This window comes from Mugil cephalus, chromosome 5, assembly GCF_022458985.1.
Source record: "Mugil cephalus isolate CIBA_MC_2020 chromosome 5, CIBA_Mcephalus_1.1, whole genome shotgun sequence".
Classification (NCBI taxonomy): domain Eukaryota; kingdom Metazoa; phylum Chordata; class Actinopteri; order Mugiliformes; family Mugilidae; genus Mugil; species Mugil cephalus.
In genome coordinates this window covers 16,909,264-16,929,097 of record NC_061774.1, presented here as the reverse complement: position 1 = coordinate 16,929,097, position 19,834 = coordinate 16,909,264, and the positions used below count along the sequence as shown (strand labels likewise).

At 44.6% G+C, this 19,834-nt stretch overlaps 1 protein-coding gene across 2 annotated transcripts in view; it reads left to right on the top strand.

Moving 5' to 3' along the window:
* Positions 1-19,834, top strand: part of pdlim7 (PDZ and LIM domain 7) — a 33,089-nt gene that overhangs the window by 1,851 nt on the left and 11,404 nt on the right. For both annotated transcript variants that reach the window (XM_047585072.1, XM_047585073.1), the window contains exons 2-5: positions 600-698; positions 7,944-8,095; positions 14,050-14,077; positions 14,924-15,120. In XM_047585072.1, coding sequence (XP_047441028.1) covers positions 600-698; positions 7,944-8,095; positions 14,050-14,077; positions 14,924-15,120 — 476 coding nt within the window. The remainder of the gene's footprint in view (positions 1-599; positions 699-7,943; positions 8,096-14,049; positions 14,078-14,923; positions 15,121-19,834) is intronic.

The following is a 19,834-nucleotide window of genomic DNA, read 5'->3' as shown; positions in this document are numbered from 1 at the left end:
TTAAAATGACCCGGCTATTTAGTGCCTTGCCTGTCAATGTCAATAAAGTTTAACCTCCGCGGAAATTATGTAAAATCCCAAAATGTCTCAAGGCCAGTTTGGATGTCGAGGGCAAGGAGGCTGATGTTTCATTGAATTTAGTACGCCCTATATTTAGCCCGAATGAGTAGAATGGTCGCTGCTGGTGTTGTCCGGCCGACGTGTGATGCCGGTATTCCCTTTGGTTCTCATTTGCATTGAGTAATATGAACTCTCAATTCATCCACTATATGAAACGCTCTCCTTAGATTACGGAGACAGAGGTTTGCATGTGGGAATGTCAGTTTATCGCCTCGTGGGTCAACACAAATTGTCCTGCTGACGGACACAGTGAAAGAAATACTAGGGCAAGGCTGTTCACTTTCCTTACAAATAGTGTGTACTGTCAAATAAATCTTTGGTGTGTGTGTGTGTGTGTGTGTGTGTGTCAGTCCTGGAGACTAAAGCGGACAACAAGCAGCTCGACTGCCTTAGTGAAGCAGAAAAGGACGTATGGCCATGGAAACCTTTTCCGGGCTTTCTGACATTTCCTTCTCTCTCTTTCTCTTTTTTCTCTCAAGGCTATGAACATGTATTCAGTTACCCTCAGCGGCCAAGCGCCTTGGGGCTTCAGGCTGCAGGGGGGCAAGGACTTCAGCATGCCCCTCACCGTGTCAAGGGTAAGACAGCGCTGTTAGACTTTTGTGCAACACTGCGGTGTTTACACTCTTTTTAAATATGTGATATATGTGTATGTAAACCTCGGTCTGTTAACAAGTTAAGTTTCAAGTGCACTGTTCGTCACCTCAGTGACCCGAAATGAACACATCCACTTCATTTCACTTTTATTAGCCATGAAGCTAGCATATAAATAGTCTTATCTGCAGACTGTGGCGCTGCTTTTCATTTACACTCGGATTGTTACGCCGCCTACATCAGCCCCCTACACCTCCAGTCTTAACCTCCAGTGTCTCCGCACGGATACCATTCAGTGGTCACAAGGACATGTTGCGCGCGGCTGTCCGCAACGCTGTGCACTCTCCATGTTAGGTCAGCTCCTTTTCACTCAATGAACTTTCAAATAAACCAATGTTGCTGTTGACAAGAGCAGCAGCAGCCACTTTCCAGGCCTTATAAGTGCACTGCGGCTTTGCCTGACAAACATACGGACTCACACTCGGAGCGACGCACGCGAGCGCACACATTAAAATCATTCCGGCTCGGCTGCCAGCTATTGCGCACGCAGATTGGGTTTTCTATTAAGGACTCGTTCTCCACCGCCGCATTGTCGTGTCGCTGCCTTGGAGACGCCTCTGATCTATAAGCGTCGGGCTGATCTGCGTTTATGAAGTCATCAGTTTTGTTCAATATTTGCACGTGTTTCTCACTTCGAAGGTAATTGGGAGTTAATGGGTAATTGCACGTATTTCCGGCGCGTGCCCTCCGTTCGCCGTGCGTCGAGATGAAGCGCGGCCCGTTCGTTAATTTGATGCACAGAGACGCTATTGTGTTGCGGATAGCGTCAGGTTGAGGTGTTTGAGTGGAGCTGACGTAATCCTGCGGTGAGGGCAGCAGTTATCACCAGCCTTGTCAGTACATGTCTTGTATTTGTTCTGCTTTCTGGCAGGCATCGCAGTCAGAAACACAATGTTCCCCTTGGATTTGTGACAAGAAACATTCTCCTCTGCCCTTAAAAGACCAAACAGATGTAAAAAAAAAAAAAAACTCTTTTGACGAATGGCCTCAAACAAAACAGGGATTTTTGGTGGGGATGTAGCTGTTGACTTTCTCAGTCTAGACAGGCGAGGCGTATTGTAAGGAGAATATCAATTTGTGAGTCAGTGATACTTGTTTCGTATGGCGTCTTGGCTAATCAAGCGGTGGAGGAGTTCAGTTTTTCTGCGGCCCAGGTACATTATGCACGCTGTGATTATTTCCCAGAAATGTGGTTTATATTTTCCATAGTTCAAAGCGTTTCTCTTGCACCATCTCCATAAATTTTGTCAGACTCATGTTATTCTAAGCAGCTTGGTGTATGGTTCGTAATTGCTTCCTATGTAGCGGGGGGGGGGAGAAAGTCAGCGTTTCTAAGCTCGGCGCTTTAATGACCGGTCAGTGGCTTATATCTTTGGTGCTTGTTCCAGCAGACCATCGGGCCTCAGGGTACAGGAGTTATAAAGATGTGACAGGCTTTTTTTTCCCCCTTTGGCTCTCAGGGACTTTCGTCATAAAAGAAGGGGCAGTGAATCCCACAGTCACAGAGGATAAAAAGAGCCCTACAAAGAGCTGTAAAACCTCCGAGATATACAGTATCCCTTAGTAACAGGAAGACAACCCAAGCCTTTACTTACTGGGCTTACATTAGATGAATTCAGTGAGTGGGCTGTCTTCGTCGGCTTGTGGCTGATGAGATAAGTATCTCCGCGCAGACAGTCAGTTAAAAGCGATTACGAAATGAAGAACATGTGAAGTGACGGGACAAAAGGCTCTTACAGTCTTTGTAAGGCAGAGAGATCGCGAGTGATAACTCCTGACGGAGACGTGTTTTTTTTTTTGTTTTTTGTGAAGATTAGAGGGGGATTGTTTGAGCCTGGCCCAGATTGGGACGTTCAGAATGACTTCATATTAGATGATTTACCGCGTGCTCATCGCGCTGCGAAAGGTTTTTGTATTGATTTAGGAAGCTGCGGGTCCGAGGCCGGTTCCCTCCCGTGCGTGTGACTTGGTATAGTGGTTTCCATGTGCTTCCACGGCTCTTGTTTCCTTCCTCCGTCTGCGCGGCCTGAAAAAAAAGGCTGTGCTTTCTCAGCATTCCTGGGATTTTTTCTCGTATCCACCCTGTCGCTGCCAACACACAATCCTGTTGTCTCCTTTCTTTGTCCGACATGTCTTCCACACTCACTTTCCTCATCCACATGAGGGACCCCGAGGAATGCTTTCCCAGTGAGATCAGAGAAGCGATGGCCATTAACTTCAAGTCGCTGGGAAAAGGAAAAATCGCTTTTTGACCTTCGCATGAATATATATGCGTCCATTTATCAGTTGAAAAAAATGTGCATGTAGCTTTTATTCGGCTCATTTTAATAACCGCGGCCTTCTCTCGGGACTCATCTGGTTTCCTTTAGTTCTCTTAGCCTCATGGCGGTAGATGTTTCTAATCAGTAAAATCAACACTGAGTGTTCCCGACCTTTCGCCACACCAAGGAAAAACAATTAGAAAGCATGTTATTATACTCCTGGCATTATGAAATCGACAAGGTGATGTTGGTCACAGCTATTCACGTCCGTAGACCTTTCTTCCTTTCTTTCTTCAACGTGAGCTGGATGCAGCTCGGCCCCGGCGACCTAGCGTTTCCATTCGAGTTTAGAATTGCATGTTTGTTGCACTTTTAAGTGAGATTTAAAAGGACACTCCAGCTGTTTGGTGTTGCATCGCCATTAAGTGGGGACAAATACACAGATCAGCCACAACATTAAACATTTGGACCTGGCATCTGTGTGGATGTTACTTAGATGTGCAACCACCCACCTAGACCAGACCAGGCACCCCGACCGCATAGCGATGACGCTACGGGATGAGCAGCGCACGAAATGTCTTAGGAACAGCTCGACGGTTCCCGTCCTGTTGCCAGACACCACGGGACGCCCTCAGAAAGGCCCATGTCCATGCTCTGATGAGTCACGCACCACGTTAGGAAGGTGGTCACACCTTCGCTTTTAAACCCTAGCGTGGCTGAACTCCGACAACTCTAAAAAAGCTCCTTCGATTGTGCAGCTCGTTGAATCGTTCTGTTCCACTGTCATTGTAAATGCCATGTGTTTGCAATCTGCATCACTCCAGACCGTAATGAAGAGTATCTGTTGTAAATTTGTTCTCTTTCCAGTGACATCAGTGTTTCTTTCTCGGTCATAATAAAGCTTGTCAAAAGCCGGGGAATAACAAATAGAAAACTAACCTTGACGACTGAACAGATATTCATGTGTGCACAAAGGCATTTGGTGAAAGAGTCCATTTAACCACTTAACCGTGCGGCATTGATGTAATGTAACCCTACGGTCACGGTTGCACGGTGTCTGTCTTCGGATTCCGCCAGACATCCAAGAGAAGATGGGGATCTACTTAGGCGAAGTTGTTTGTTCCAACATCCTGCTCCAGCAGGAAAGGCATAAAACTGTGGGAGCGAGTCGACGTCGTAACGCCGTTTCCGTGCCGCTGCGCTCGCTGGAAGCTCCGCAGCTCCTCGGAGGAGCTCGTCCGCGTCTCTGCCCCGGGTCTCGTGCCATCGCCGATTCCATAAACATTATGATGCCATAACTGAGCCTCCTGAGCGCCATCTGGTTTCAATCGGCGAACACATGCCACGCCACTGAAATCAAATGTTCGGGGGGGAAATTGCGGATGATGTCATGTCAATGAGTGAGATTTGCGAACGTCTCTCCACCTCCACAGCTGGATGTGTCAGCCGTGCGCCTCATATCCCAGGATCTCCGTGCGCCTCGGTCTGAGTTGTAGGCCATCTGTTGTTTTATCACTGCCATCCTCTTAACCCCCCCCCCCCAAACACACACACACACACACACACACACACACACACACACACAGTCTATCTCACACACAGTCAGACTCCGGGTGAAAGAGGCCCTGTTCCAGGAGCAGATTAATAATTCAGTACGTACTGATACATTGGCCGCAGGGGGTATTTCTCCTGGTTGGATGTAAATGTCTTATGTTGTGAGCAGTGTTTTAAGGTGAGTTAGTGCTAGGTGTTCCACTGCAGTCATTACGGGTTGGGGGTTGGCACATACTTGCAGATTTGGTTTTCTATTTCTCAGAGTGATATTTATGGCTTTGCATCAGCTGTGCCGTGTGAGTGATGTAAGGACAGGCTGTCTCTCTGCCCCCAAATAGCCGTGGAAAGTATAAAAGTGAGCCGGTGCAGAGTTACACAGCCAGTATATAACCGGCCGCAGATAAACTTTAGTGCATTATTGGTTCGGGCAAAAAAAACAGCAAGAGCAAGTACGAGGCCCTGGCTCACCTGTGAGTTCACTCCGGGGTAGCACCTCGGAGACGAACTCAATACGTTGCATTTTGAAAGGTTGGCCATACGCTTTGAAACTCGATAGGATACCAAAAACCGATCTGCTGCCGTGTTCTGCCAGAAAGCCTCGAATCGCGCTTCAAACGCTGGGGGCTGGTTGCGGATAAATACTTGAAGTGGCGCAGATGCCGTTACGCGTGACGTGAGGCCCGATCGTGTTTACGCAAAATCATTTGGTACACGATGAGCCTCCTCCCCTGTTTACTACGCGCGGCGGCACGGCAACGCCGTCACCGTCACCTCGGGTCCCCGGCTCTTGTGTGTTGCAAGAACAAGAACATGTTTTCCACTGTCCTTCGCTGTATTGACAAACTGCTGGGCTAAGAAGAAGGAGGAGGAGGTGGGTGTAGGGTTTCTGTCCGCCACCCCACCCCACTCCACCTCACCGACCCCCCCCCCCCCCCTCCACCCACCAAAGGTCTGAACACAGCAACTTTAACTGCTGCCTTCTCAAGTGAGGGAGCAGCTGCACTCTGAACCTGAGCCAGGAGCACAGGTGTCTGTGTCCGTCAACGCAGCTCGCACAGACGCACGTTAATAACTTCATGTTTTACCTTTAAATCTACAGCACGTTTAGACACAGGCGGTGCAGGTTAAATCAGCTGTAACAGTGGAACACTACTACTGCTATTACTAATAATAATATTAATAAAGGTAGCTGCATTTGCAAACCTGACCCAGAAACTCTACCGGGGTATAAATACCATTCTTTAAAAAGATAATTTATTAAGTTGTTCCTTAATAATTGCATTGTCTATAGCATTAGATTTGTAAAAGTAACCCCTGCAATGAGCATCTTTATTAGAAACTCGTAGAAGCTCATGTTATTGGAGGGGGAAAAAGGGAAGAAAAAGTACAGCCCCCATGACACTAATGCCTATAAATGTTTGATTTCGGCAAAATGGCAAGATGCTGAAGATTTACTGTCTAATATAACGTGGAAGCGGGCCTGCAGGTCTCTCTGCACCGAACCTCAGAGGCATCACGCGAAGCCCGTGGCTCTTTCCTTCGGAGCGCGTCGCATGTGTCCGCGTGAAAGCTGTTTTTCCTGCGCGTAAGCTGTTGAAACCATTTGAAGTCTTTTCTAAACTGGAGAAATGATCTCTTTCTTAACCCCTCTAATTGCTTCCAGTGAGTGCAAATCAAAGGCAATTAAAGTGATGTTTAAACTTGGCTGTACAATAAGTGGACGGCCTCCGGGGAATGCATTTTTTTTTTTTTCTCTCCTTCTTCTTCCTATTTTTAGCTTTGCCTTGTTTCGATTCGCCGCTGACTTCAACTTGGCTGTCTCTGTGGCGTGCGGAGGGGTTCTTCAGCCCGGGCCTGTCATCGCTTTACCGAGCGCATTACCTCCCCCGCCCGCGCAACTGTTTATGTTTAATGTGCAGAATCAAAGCGGCAAGTGTGATAGCTTAGCTGAACATGGCAGAAGCCTATTGATTGAACCGCCGAGTCCTCTGAGCTTTTGATGAGCTAACGTTTGCAGGGATCCGTGACATCAGAGAGTAATCCTAATAAGTTTTTTTTCTTTATGTGTGTGTGTGTGTGCATGTGTTGCCAGAAATCCTCTCACTCGCTCACTTATCTGATGCTGAACACTTTGTTCTTTAGTTATCTGAGGGTTTGACACAAGTCTTGAGTTTCATTAAGCCGCTCGGGCAAGCTGACTAAGCCCTTACTAAACACGATTTGGCATCTCTGCCCCGGATCTGTGTAATATATAGAAAACCCCCGTATCTGTCCTCTGATGAGGCACAAGGGAGACCAACATGGTCATAATGTTACGCCTGATCGGCATACGTGAGGCTCTTCATGTCGTAAATCCAGCTCCGACTACGTGACACAGTGAGAGGGTGATGTCATTCTTTTGTCAGCGGATGACTTACCTGTGTGAATGGGAACGAGGTTGGTTCCTGTAAACGATCTGACTGTTGTGAACACACGGCCCCCGTCTGCCACTATCGACTCACATCTGCAGTAAGTCATGCGCTGCGGAGCGATGACATCACGACGACCCGTAATGACTGTTCCCGGCAGATGAGTGAAGCAGAAAACTCGGAAACAGACCCAACAGACTCGATGATTAGGTGTTAACAGACGTTACCGCAAAGTCCTCTGACCCTCGCTGTGTTTAGATTGTGCTCGCTGTGGTTTCGAACCGCTGACATCAGTGAGATGATGATAGGTAATGTTGTCGCATAATTCGATTCAAGTCCGTGTTTTCCCACAGTGGTTTATGTTTTATTTTATAACCCAACATAATCACTGGGATAATGACGCTGAAAGTGAATTGGAGTGGGTTTTGAGAGTGTTTACGGCGACGACTGATTGTAAGTTAAATGCCCAAATGGCAGATTTCTTGTTTTGCCATGTTTTCATTTAACTGGTCAATTCAGCCCGAAGTCCCCCCACCCCACCCAAACCCACCGCACCCCCCCTCAGCCCTCAAAATTCTAGTGGCTGAATTTCTGGATTCGCAACATTTGGAATTCATTACGCTCGGTGAAGATTTGCCAGGCCAGTCAAACCGTTTGGCCGGGCTTTGTGGTAACAGACAGACGAGCAACGGCAACACGGGGCCGAGACGTCGTGTAGGCACCGTAGAGTTGATTTTAATCACAACCAAATGGCTGATGTTAGATAAATCACAAAAAAAAAAAAACTTTGACATGATTTGTTGCTCTGATAGGTTGTCTGACTATCCAGTTGTGCGATGAAGTATTTTATCGCTGTATTGGTTAAAACACGCCCCAGAAAGACTTTTTTTTTTTTTTTTTTTTTCCCTCGTAGTCCTCTAACCTCTAATCTCTGGTTTTCTTCTAGCTGACGCCGGGCGGGAAGGCAGCCCAGGCCGGCATCGGTGTGGGAGACTGGGTGGTGTCCATCGGCGACGCCAATGCAGAGGACATGACTCACGTGGAGGCACAGAATAAGATCAGAGCAGCTACAGACACCCTCACCCTCACCCTCAGCAAGTAAGTCGCCCGGCAATAAGTTATTCCGCGTGGTCACTCGGCCTCCCGTTTTTTTTATCTCATTCGAACAGCGGCATAAATCACCAGGAAACATACACCCCCGCTTATTCATACTTGCGCAAGATGAGATACCGAAATGTCCTTGAAGTTCGCCCCAGTGTGACATATAGTTGCGGAATACATTAAAATTATCACTTCACGCATTCCATTATTTCGCTTCCTTGAGGCTTAAATTCGTTTTAGACCTGGCTCAAAGTCAGTTTTACTCCAAAGTCGTAGCCTCGCCATTGTACGCCGCGGGGTGGAGGAAAAAAAAGTAATTATTTCCTCCAGGGGGTTACGTTTGAACGTGTTTGTCTCTTTGTCTGTGCTGTAGTTAGCAGGATATTTGAAAAACAGCTGGGCAGAGTGGCGCACAATTTGCAGAAAGGTTGCTCCGTGAGAGGAAGGAGCCGCAGGTGAAGGTGGCGTCACCTCTTTTTGCTTTTCGGCCTCAATCTCCCTGAGATTGAGAAGTTCAGAAGAGGCCTGACCTACATCGTTGCACGAGCGTTTTCCTTAAATCCGCCCACAAAGGTGTAAGACTATTAGGAGCTGCACTTTAATTAGTCCCTCTTCAGATGTTGCCCTGTCTTTACAGAACGGAGCGCTATTTTTAGACCTCGCGCTCTGTTTCGAGCTCCTAAAAATGTCTCGTTAGTGTAAAGTCTTGTTAGTTGTAACAAATGATCTCTTGCAGACAGTGCATTGGCAGCCACTTGCCAGTCCATTAGATGCACCAGTGTAAACACATTCCAGTACAACAGTCCTGCGCTACATCTCGGCTTTATGAAGGCATCAGATTCAAATAACTTAGAGAGCTGTTGACTCATGTTGGGGGCTGTGGTTTGTAGTACTACTACTGAATTGTATTCGGTTGTGCAGGCACATGTTTCTGTTACGTGGACCTGCCCCGTGTTAGCCCCAGCGACAGGAACACAAGGGTGTGATATGTCGCAGTTTAACAGCACCACAAACTACATCCTTTTAAAAATGATCCTGCCGGTGATTTACTTCCTGATGCCGTTGCCACATTAACTGAACGTTACATGAAGGAAGTTTCAGCGCAGGGCTGTTAACGATGCATTAGTTTTCACTTGCACCCGATGAACTGGCATGTGAGTTTATAAGACGAGTGCACAATTCATCCTTCAAAACGTAACGAGCATTATAGGTGACATACAAATAATAACAACCTATATCTGTGTTCATTCTTATCCACTTTTGCACAATTAAACCTCATAATAAACAAATATTCCTAACATCTGGGAATTATCCTTAATCCTGCATTATTTCCATTAGGTATCTATGCATTTAAAACCCTCATTGTTAACTGGAGTGTTGTGTGATACTGGCACAGCTAACCGCTTTCTGAGCTCACTTGTTCTTACACGAATATTCTGTCCTTATCATCTCAAAAAAGCAAGAGCAGGGGGTGAGTAGTCTGCACTTAGCAGCAGATAGGCATGCCAGCTGCTATTAGGTGGAGACACCGGCCTTTGTTCTGCTCAAATAAACCATTCTCAGATCAACCTTGGGTACCTTACATAATACCTCCGCTGCATAATGGAATTAGAGGATCTTTCTTCAGACTAAAACACTTTAGTCTGAGGCAGGATTCGTTATATATATATTTTTTTTTTATTTTATTTTACTCCCTCTGTAATTTTAATTAGGGCCAGACAACCTTCCTATAGGCCCCACTTATACCTGCTCACATAAGAAAGTCCTGACAAAATATCTCTGTGGAGTAGAAGCTGAACTGTTTCATCAAGAGCTTAATTATAAGACAAAGTTTGCCCTCCCAAAGAACTGTAAAGTAAATGTAATTATCGAAGAACCAAAAATCCTCAGAAAAATGAGAATCTATTGACTTTTTATGTGTTTGATCCTCCTACGTAATGGGAACGTGTCCGTGTTATCTCGCTCATTTTACTCGCCACGAGACTCCTTACAAATCTTGTTTGTTCACTTTAGTTAATTGAGAGTCAGAGCAGCTGCTAGTCATTTATGCGACCCTCCAGATAGCGAGAGCCTTTAAATGGATACTTTCATTTAATGTGAATATTTGCCGCGCATTCGGCGCTCCCCTCGCATTCGCACAACGTCCTCTGACCTCCCCGACAACTCGATCCGGTAGGCCTACGCGTTCTTCTCTCCCTGTTAAATTGTCTTAATTGGGGTTATGATGAAACTGTCAGGAGTTGACATTTCCCAGAGATATGCAGTCGAGCTGCACTGATAGCGGGAAAAAAAAAAAAAAAAAAGCAGCTGCTTTTGCAAGCTGTTTTATTTAAAGCAAAAAAAAAAAAAAGTCAAACGTTTATCCATTTTTGGCTTTTTTGTCTGGACGGAGTAGCTGGAGATCTGAAGACGTCGTGTAAGGCCGTGGGAAATTAAAAGGCCGTTACCGTGAGGCTATTTTCTGACGTTTCGTCAATAAAAAGACTCGATGCAGACTTTTGAGCGGAGTCGTCCTGCTACTGCGGACTCGCGTGTGATACGTGGTTTAATTGTGCTAAATAATTCAACAAGTCATAACTAGGAATGAAACGAGCTACTGCGTGCGGTTGACGTATGATTAGATGAGCTTCTTTGCTAGCAAGGAGCGAAAATATTCCCCCCGTAACGGCAACATTCAGACAGAGGTCACGCGCTGATCGCGGCTACTTTTAATGGGAGTGTGACCGGGAGACGGATAGAGAGAGAACAGATTGATGGGTTTCGGAGAGGAACATGAAATGGGAATAATTAAAAGAAAAATAAATAAAGAGAGACAGACAGAAAATCTTTACGGCTGCTTTGTGAGGGGATGAGAATTAGCAATGCCGTTTGAGCCGCGTGTGAAATTAACTGCATTTGAAAACTTAAGCCTATTTAATGAAAGAATGTGTTCTCCTCTTTTCACCTTTATCTCGCGGTGGAGGGGTGTAATATTTTGCCGGGCTCGCAATAAGCCGCCGTGTTTACTTAACACCGGCCCTTCCTTATCCTTCACTCTGCGGTTTGCCTGCTCTACTTCTCATCTCCTTGTGGAGTCCTGCTTTTGTAAACATTTCACATTCCTCCACTCTTCTGCTTTCTCACCCGTGGCTCCCTTCCCACGAATCCCCCGGTCTTCCGCTCTTCATCTCAACCCCTGTCCCGCTGTTATTACGCTGTGACACAAGCAAATATTGTTTTCCTCAAACACTTCACGGAGACGAGCGGTTGTCAGTTTTATTTATTCGCGCCTTGGCTCCCGTCCACGGCTCTTTTAATGTCAGGAGAGGAGGACAGCTGCAGCGCGATGAGATATGGTCTATTGTTGCGTTTAGTGTCTCATTTTGTTCAACACCAATGATCATCTGGTGGCGTTTTTTTTTTTTTTTTTTTTTTTTATGGGGAAGCTTTAAGCTTTATCCAGAGCATTTTATAGGGAGTGGAATCACACAAAAAAAATATGGGCAATAGATTTTCGCCTTCCAAAGAAAGAGATAACACGGCCTCTGCTGGGACGCATTAGGCCCATATTTCACTGTTTCGCTGTCAGTGATTGGTCTCACAGGGTTATGGTTGGAGTTTTCCCGGTGATTACTGTATCATGGCTTTTTTTTTTTTTTCTTTTTTTGTGTGTGGTGAAAGTTCCGACTTTATCAGTCATCGGCTCCAAATCCGAGCACGCTTCAGCTGAAGTAAGTGATCCGTGAAATGAGGTGGGAAATGATCTCATGCGGTGCTCGTACAGGTCGGCTCGGCCCGAGCGGAAATAATTTCTTCCAAGGAAACCGCGAGTTAATCACCTCCACGTTTCTTTCATTTGAGTCCGGTGTGCCAAAATAAATTCAGTATAGAAAAACTACATCAAAAAAAAAGAGCCATCCTTCGTACACATTCCTTATATCCCCGTCTTCGAGTGCGTGACTCATCAAATTGCAGGCTAATGTGAGCTCAGACACACGGACGTCACGTTGATCCCGTCTTCCCAGAAACGTGGCACGCACTGACATGTCAGTGTGCCTCCTTCCCTTTCGCTCGTTCCTCTCTATCTGTTCGGCCCTTCTGCCATTTTGTCTTTAACGCCGCTCTATCTGTGGTTGCGCAGGCGGTGACATGAGTGGGTATTCATTTCTCACTGTCGCAGGAAGTGCCGTCTATTGTTTTTGGGTGATTATAGCCTGAAACAATAAGGGTGACTGCGGGGCTGGTTCATTCTCACTTAACCCTATCACGGCTTTGTGCGGCACACATAAATCACCGCCGTCCTCTCGCCCGCTGTTTGCGTAGTTACTTTAGGAGCTGGCAGCATTTAATGGAGGTCTGGTCTGCTGCAATGTGAATCCTAGGATTAACTTTAAGAAAAGATGTAAGACAAGTATCTTTCTGGGTGAATCAGGTCACTACAGATATATACAGTGTTGTGTAAGTCTGTAAGCGTTAAGAGTTTATTTTCATCAATTAACTAAATGCAGTGAATGAACAGAAGAGAAATCTAAATCACGTATTCAGTATTTGTTGCGACCACCCTTTGCCTTCGACACAGCATCAGTTCTTCAACTTGCACACAGTTTTTGAAGGAACTCGGCTGGTAGGTTGCTCCAAACATCTTGGAGAACTGACCACAGATCTTCTGTGGATGTCGGCGTCCTCAAATCCTTCCTGTCTCTTCATGTAATTCCAGACACACTCCATGATGTTTAGATCAGGGCTCTGTGGGGGCCACGCCATCACTTCCAGGACTTCTTGTTCTTCTTAACACTGAAGACAGTTCTCAATGACCTGACCGGCTGTATGTTTGGGGTCTTTGTCCTGCTGCAGAATAAATGTGGGGGCCAATCATGCTCCTCCCTGATGGTGTTGCACGGTGGATAAGTATCCGCCTGTATCCGTCAGCACTGAGGACACCATCAATCCTGACCAAATCCCCAACTCCGCTTGCAGAAATGCAGCCCCGAACTCTCAAGGAACCTCCACCATGCTTCACTGTTGCCTGGAGACACTGATTAATGTAGCTCCCTCCAGTCCTTCACTGAACAAACTGCCTTCTGCTGCAGCCAAATAGTTCGAATTTTGACTCATCAGTCCAGAGCACCAGCTGCCATTTTTCTGACCCCAGTTCCTATGTTTTCGTGCATAGTTGAGTCTCTTGTCCTTGGTGCAACTCTTGCTGGACACAAAGTGTCCTTGGCCGAATGCTGCGTCTACCATCCTACAAAATCCCTGACTTTGTACAAGTGGACCTATGAGGATTGATGCTGGTTTGAAGGCAAAGGGGAGCAACACCAAATATTGATGTGACTGAGATTTTTCTGAATTGATAAAAATAAACAGTCATTGTTTATATTTGAAATCATTCTTAGTTTATAGCATTTTCCCCACCTAAAACTTTTACACGGTGCAGTGTATCGGAAAATTGTGACGTTTTGGTGTTTGCGATACTTTAACTGCCCGTCAGTCACTTTTACCACCTTACTGATTTGTAAATACGTGCACGGAGCGTGAGAAACAAAAACGATACAAATGAACGTCCTGAATCCTCCATATTTTACACATCGATGCATTGATTTAATTATAACGAGCGTTTATGATTCATTCCCTTTCATTCTGCTGGTCTATGTGGAGTTCAGTCACAATACTAATTACTGCTAGATTATTACAGTAATTATATACTGCAACATATTTGTATTTACAGTCATTTATTAAAGTTTTAATTATTGTAATTCAGTTGTCTGTGCCATACTAATACTGGGGTACTGGTAAAATATTAAATTTAATATATATTTTTCTGTATATAACATGCATATAATAATTTGATCAGTTTATAGTTAAAACTTTATTCAGAAATGAGATTGAACAGAACCGATGTGATGTGTGTTTTTGATGTGGACTCGGTGACTCAGAGTTTTAATCACCGTCTCTGTCTCTTCTGTCTTCAGAGCTTTCAAAGCCGGCGGGAACCAGAAGGTAGGACTGTATTTATATCAAACACTCACCACTGTATGAACACCTGGATGGCTTGTCGTGGTGTGCCGTGACATTAAATCCGAGACTTCCTATAATCATTACTCACTGTTGTGTTCAAGGGTGCGTTACGTCACTTTGTGTTTAAATTCACATGAATCACCGCGCTCTGTGCATTAGCCAAGCGTCGGTGACTTGCTAAATGAGTTGTTTCCTGGCTGTAGTGTTGTGAATGTTGCTTTTGGAATTTCTTTTAGTTTATTTCTCTGTAAAGCGTTGCACAATCCCCGCAACGAGATAAGAAATGGATGCGTTCGGTTGCACTATCAATCATCTTGAGAGCAACTCGCTCAAGTGGTTAAAGTTTGAGTAGTGCAGTAGTGTCATCAACTGATTTCTACTGCACCCTGTTTTTATTAAAGCATCTCGAACATAACGCCAACATAAAGCCAGTGTTCCATTACAGCAGGGGCACTCTTCAGTCGGCGCATAATGCTCGGCGAGAAATCTCATTAGCGAGACATGTCTGTTACAAATGACAGCTTCTCACTTTGAGAATTTTCGCCAGCAGAAGCGCATTACTTGTCCAGTCCTTGGCTGACTGCCAACACAAATAAAATGGCTGTGTTCACCCTTCTTAAGTACTTCTTCCGCGTGTAGAGAAAAGCCTGCAGGCTTTGACAGAGCGGTATGTAGTAATCATTCGCTATGAGAAAATATTAGCCCCGCACCAGAAAAAAACGTCGGGATTGTGCAACGGCGGAGGAAGGAAACTTTTCTTGTCAGAAATGTCTAACTGCATGTTGTGCACTGTGCCGCATTGTCTCTCCTTCTCCCACACCCTCACAGGACTCGCTTACTGCAGCTTCTGTTCAGCCAAAGTACTCCTTTGCCCCAAGCACAGCCATTAACAAGATGGCGAGGCCATTTACAGCAGGTGGTGGTACTGCCAACTCAGGACCCGCTATTAAACCTGTGGCCTACTCGCCTAAACTTAACACGCCGCTCTCGCAGGGCCACGCGAGTACACAGCAGCCGCAGAATGGGTAGGTGGATAAACAAAAACTATGACCTCTGAAACCGCAATGTGACTAATGTGGTTTTAATGGTGATTCTGATGTCTCATTATTCTCAGTTTTACAGCTAAAAAGAGAAAATAAGTCTTTCAGGATTTAGAAGTTCATTTACTGGTGCAGCATGTTTCCAAAATGATGTCAGCGGCTTTAAGAAACATTGCGGGGAAAACATAAATTTCGCTAATGTATGCTGACTCACTTCGGAGATCAACCGAATAACTTCCAATAATTCAAGACGTGAAATTGCGAACATATGAAGCCTTTCGTCTTGATTTATTCTGTTGCTAAACACACTCGCAGCAACACACCAGCTGCCTTTATAGATTATGTCATGACAAACTGTGGACTTGATAGCACAGCAGGGAATGCGTAGCTGACATGTTACAATTCAAGTTCCAGGTGAAAGAAGGCAGGGATACTATTTTAAGTGACAGGTGTGCCAATAAGCAGTCAAGAGTTTTATAGTCGGCTGTAGATGTAGATTTATTTTAGTACAGATAGGTCCCATTTTTTTCCCCATTTAATCCTTTGTGTACGTTTGTACTCGAGTTCCTCACGTTGTTGGGATTTAATCTGTCTCCATAATGTGAACGCTATGATTCACATGATAGAAAAGATTTAAGTCCAGGATCAGGTTAGGATTTGGTTAAAGCAGGAGAGTGATATAGTCGAGGTAAGTCTGAAGGTTATATCCTCTTGAATGATGGACACACAGATTTGAGTGTGTGTCTGTGTGAAAGAGAAATACCACTGACTCTATCTCTTCCTTGCAAAACAATTCAAACTTTTAGAAGCGATCTGCTATTTGGACAGATGGGTTATTGACCGACTCTAATAATTACTTGTGTCTTTCATCTCCAGGCGGTAGTTCGCTGGAAAGGAACGGTAGACTTTCAGGTCCATAAAAATACCTGTGGACTTTGGACTAAGTAGTGTTTCTATGCTATTAGAAGCAGGGTTGTTTGCTTTGTAGTGACTGATCACCACATCACTATAAAGGCTTGCCTTCAGTACTATATTTAATTATCTTTTAATTTGCGCTCAAGAAGTCCATGGTGAGCTCACTGGAAAACCACAATTTATATTTAAATAAATTCTGTCTTCCTCTAAACATTTACTGAACTGTAGACGCCCTCGGACCGCACAGATTTTTCTTTACGACATCAGACGAGAAATGATGGAAAATTTTGATCTCATCTTATTATCCCTTTTTTTTCTTTTTTTTTTAACCGAGTTCTTTTAATCTTTTATGAATGTAATAGGTTTTATGGGCAGAAAGTTGAAAGGAGGAACGTGTGGTCCCTCAAGTTCAATAATTGATCTGCGAGTGTTGGAAGAGTTTCACTATGTCCTTGAAAACTTCATTGATCAATTTGACTTCTGATTTTGTATTTATTTATTTTTTTATAAACCTCATGAGATTTGTGTGGAATGCATCTTGACTTCTGTAAGATAAGATTAATAAGCATTAACTTTGAACTGGAAGTACTTTTTGAAAAGAAAAAAATAACATTTTTCAGGGCAAGGACCCCAAAACTGATGAGAGATTAAGAAAATATGTATATATATAAATAAAAAAATGTCTAATCAACCAAAGATTTTGCGACCTCCCCTGCAGTACCGCCACAGACCCCCTAGGGCTCATGCACCCCCTGTTGGAGACCCATGTTTTAATACAAAGCCAGAATTGGAAACTAAATAAAATCCCAATGTCCTCAAACGAGTACTTGCGAATTTGTCAAATTTTCATGTCATATCAAACTAGAAAAGTTAATAAGCATAAATAAATAAAGCGTATTGACCCTTCACTACCAGTACATGGCAGACAAAAGTGTCTCCTTATGAGGACAACAGGTCTAAATGAAGCATAATAAGCTGCCACAAACTTAAAACATAATGTCCCCATATGAGGACGCCAGGTCTCAGGAGGTTAACAAACATTCAAGGATTTGTTTTTCCTATCTTAAAAGTGGCTGTGTGGCATAAAAACAATAGGCCACTCTGGTTCCTGTAATTTCTGTCGTGGCGCTTTAACTACTTGCGAGGTGTGGTCGGTTGCAGACGTTCGCCTCGCTCATAAATTCGTCTGGGCTCTCACACAGCTTCCCTTGATCAGCCTTGCTTGAGTGTTTTAGAAAAGGCTTCCTGAACCTCCTCGGTGTACAATGAAAACACATTCCTCTGTTGTCATTGCAAACTGTAGAGCCTAATCAAAACTGTCAGACCAGTTTGGTGAAGACACTGTTGAACAGAGAGCGCATGGATCACATGTACAGTTTACTGTGAAACTGTCCAATGTTGATGTATTTAAACCCATTTTTTGTGTTGTGCCGTTTGAACAGAGCTCCCAGTGTCACAGTACATCACCGCTGCGGCATTTATCATTATTTGTGGGGTGTCGGAGCACAAGATTTATTTGGCTTTTTTTTTCTTTTTTTTGGCAAGAACTACAGCCATTTACATAACTCTGTAAACCATTTGTGTGAGACAAGAGGCGCAGAACAACAAGGGGTTTTTTGTGCCGGTCTACTGAGTCATTCCGGGTCAGGGTTACAATAGATGATTTGACTGTCAAACAATGCTGCCCTTCCTCTCACAGAGCCTGCGGACAACAACGGCATGTCTCGCGTCACCTCTTGCACGCTTTCTGCATTTTGCCGTATTTTTTTTTTTTCCTCTCCTGTTGTGAACAACCTTTGTCGGATTTTAACATGTTGTTATGTTTTCTCCTCTTCCCTAAAGCTGACCTCTGACCTCTTTCTCTCACTTTGTTTTCCTCTTTTCTTTGAACTCCACAGATGGAAGCTCTTGACAAGTTAGTATATATTTGTTTTTATTTTTATTTTTTTTCCATTCGCAGCAATATTTTTTGTTCATGTAACCTCTTAAAACGGAGCAGTGTTTGGTTGCGACCCCATTTTTACTGACCATTTTGAGCTCGTAATGATGCACTCATAATAAGAACTTTAGTTATTAGAAAGAAATCTTTACAAAAGAGATATAATTATGTTTACGTTTGGGATTTGCAACCTCTTGTAGGCGTCCTTGTCCTTTCGTTGTCTTACTATTTTCTTGTACTATTTGCTCTCAGTTAAATTTAACCATTTACCATCTTTTAAACACAATCATAACACTAAAACTATAATAGACGTGTTTCTTTGTTTTTTTTAAATCCACCATCTTCTCTATTTTGTAAGTCTTCATTCGGTCTTTGGTCTTTCACACAGGGGTGAAGCTACTTACTATGACGATATCTACCAAGTGTCCAAGTAAGGGGACTGCTGCATGCTGGTTGCATTGTGTGCTTAGGAGGTTGGCGTGGCTGGGTTATTTATAAAAAAGAGAGAATAGCTGCTGGAAGATGCAGCGATTGAGTTTACAGCCAAGAGATGGCAGTTCATTAGTGGCCATTCATCTTTTATGCTCTACTTGCTCGTTTGTGATTGCATGCTGCAGCTGTGCCGAAAAAGATGTGTTTGAAATGAAAAGCTTTCTCGGTGTGCGGCCTCTTGAGTTGTGTATCAAAAGTAAAAGCTTTAAGATCTAGTTAGTTCTTTTTTTTTTTTTTTTTTTTTGCACAAGCAAGGCCAGGTATTGAAACCAGATCTCCTCCTGCTGATTCTAATGACGGTGATTAATACGATTTCTAACATGGTAATGTCCATTTATGAGAGTCCACAGTATGCCCATGAGAAATCTCAGTAATGGGTATCCATTAGCTGTCTTATTGTGTGACACTGATACTAAGCATACTAAGCGTTGCATGATCTGTTCAGGATGTCCTCTGTTTTCAAGGTCACCTGATTAGCTGATTAGGTTGGGGTGGGGTGGGGGGACGATGGGGTCCCTCGATGGGATTGTGTTAACCACGCCTTGCCGTGTGCTGCTGCTGGGTGTGTGTGCAGGCACGGCCTCAGGGTGGAGAACATGCCCTGTTTTATCCCCAACGACCGCAGCAAGAAGAGGCTGATCCAAGACACTGAGGACTGGCAGCCCCGCACTGGCACCACCCAGTCTCGCTCCTTCCGCATCCTGGCCCAGCTCACAGGCACCGACTTCAGTAAGTCAGGGCCTTAAGTCAGGCAAGAGACGAGAGGGAGATTGATGGGTTGGGGTGGGCCCCTGGTAGTCACGATAAGCTGTAGGAGGGGGGCGGTTTGGGCAGGGGGGGGGGGTCCTGTTACTGATCTCATGTGATGTGATCGTAGGGAATATCAGTGAGCGTGACAGCAGAAAGATTGGCAGAAAATGTGGATAAAAGGTTTGTCCATTTTTTAGCTGTGTGTGTGGGGGGGTGGGGGTGCCTCAGCTGTCAGGTGACGGCCGTCTCCAGTGACAGCTCTGCATCTTTTCAGCGTGATGAATGGGCCAGATATCGAGAGAAACGGCTCCATTAAATATAATGAGTAGTATTACCTTTCATATTTTGTCTTGGTGTGCGATCTGCTGGCTGCTGTTTCAAAAGCCAGCGGTAGTTGTGTGTGTGTGTCCTCCTTAGTCAGTGAGGCAATCTGATGTCTCTCTTTCCTGGATCTCTCAGTGCAGGACCCAGACGATGAAAACATGAAGAGGGCCAGGTAAAAACCGGAATGTCACTATTGTGAACACTCGCAAATATTTATGTTTGTGCAAGCTTCCGTTTGGCAACCATTTTGAAAAAGAACCAACTATTAGTTATTATCGT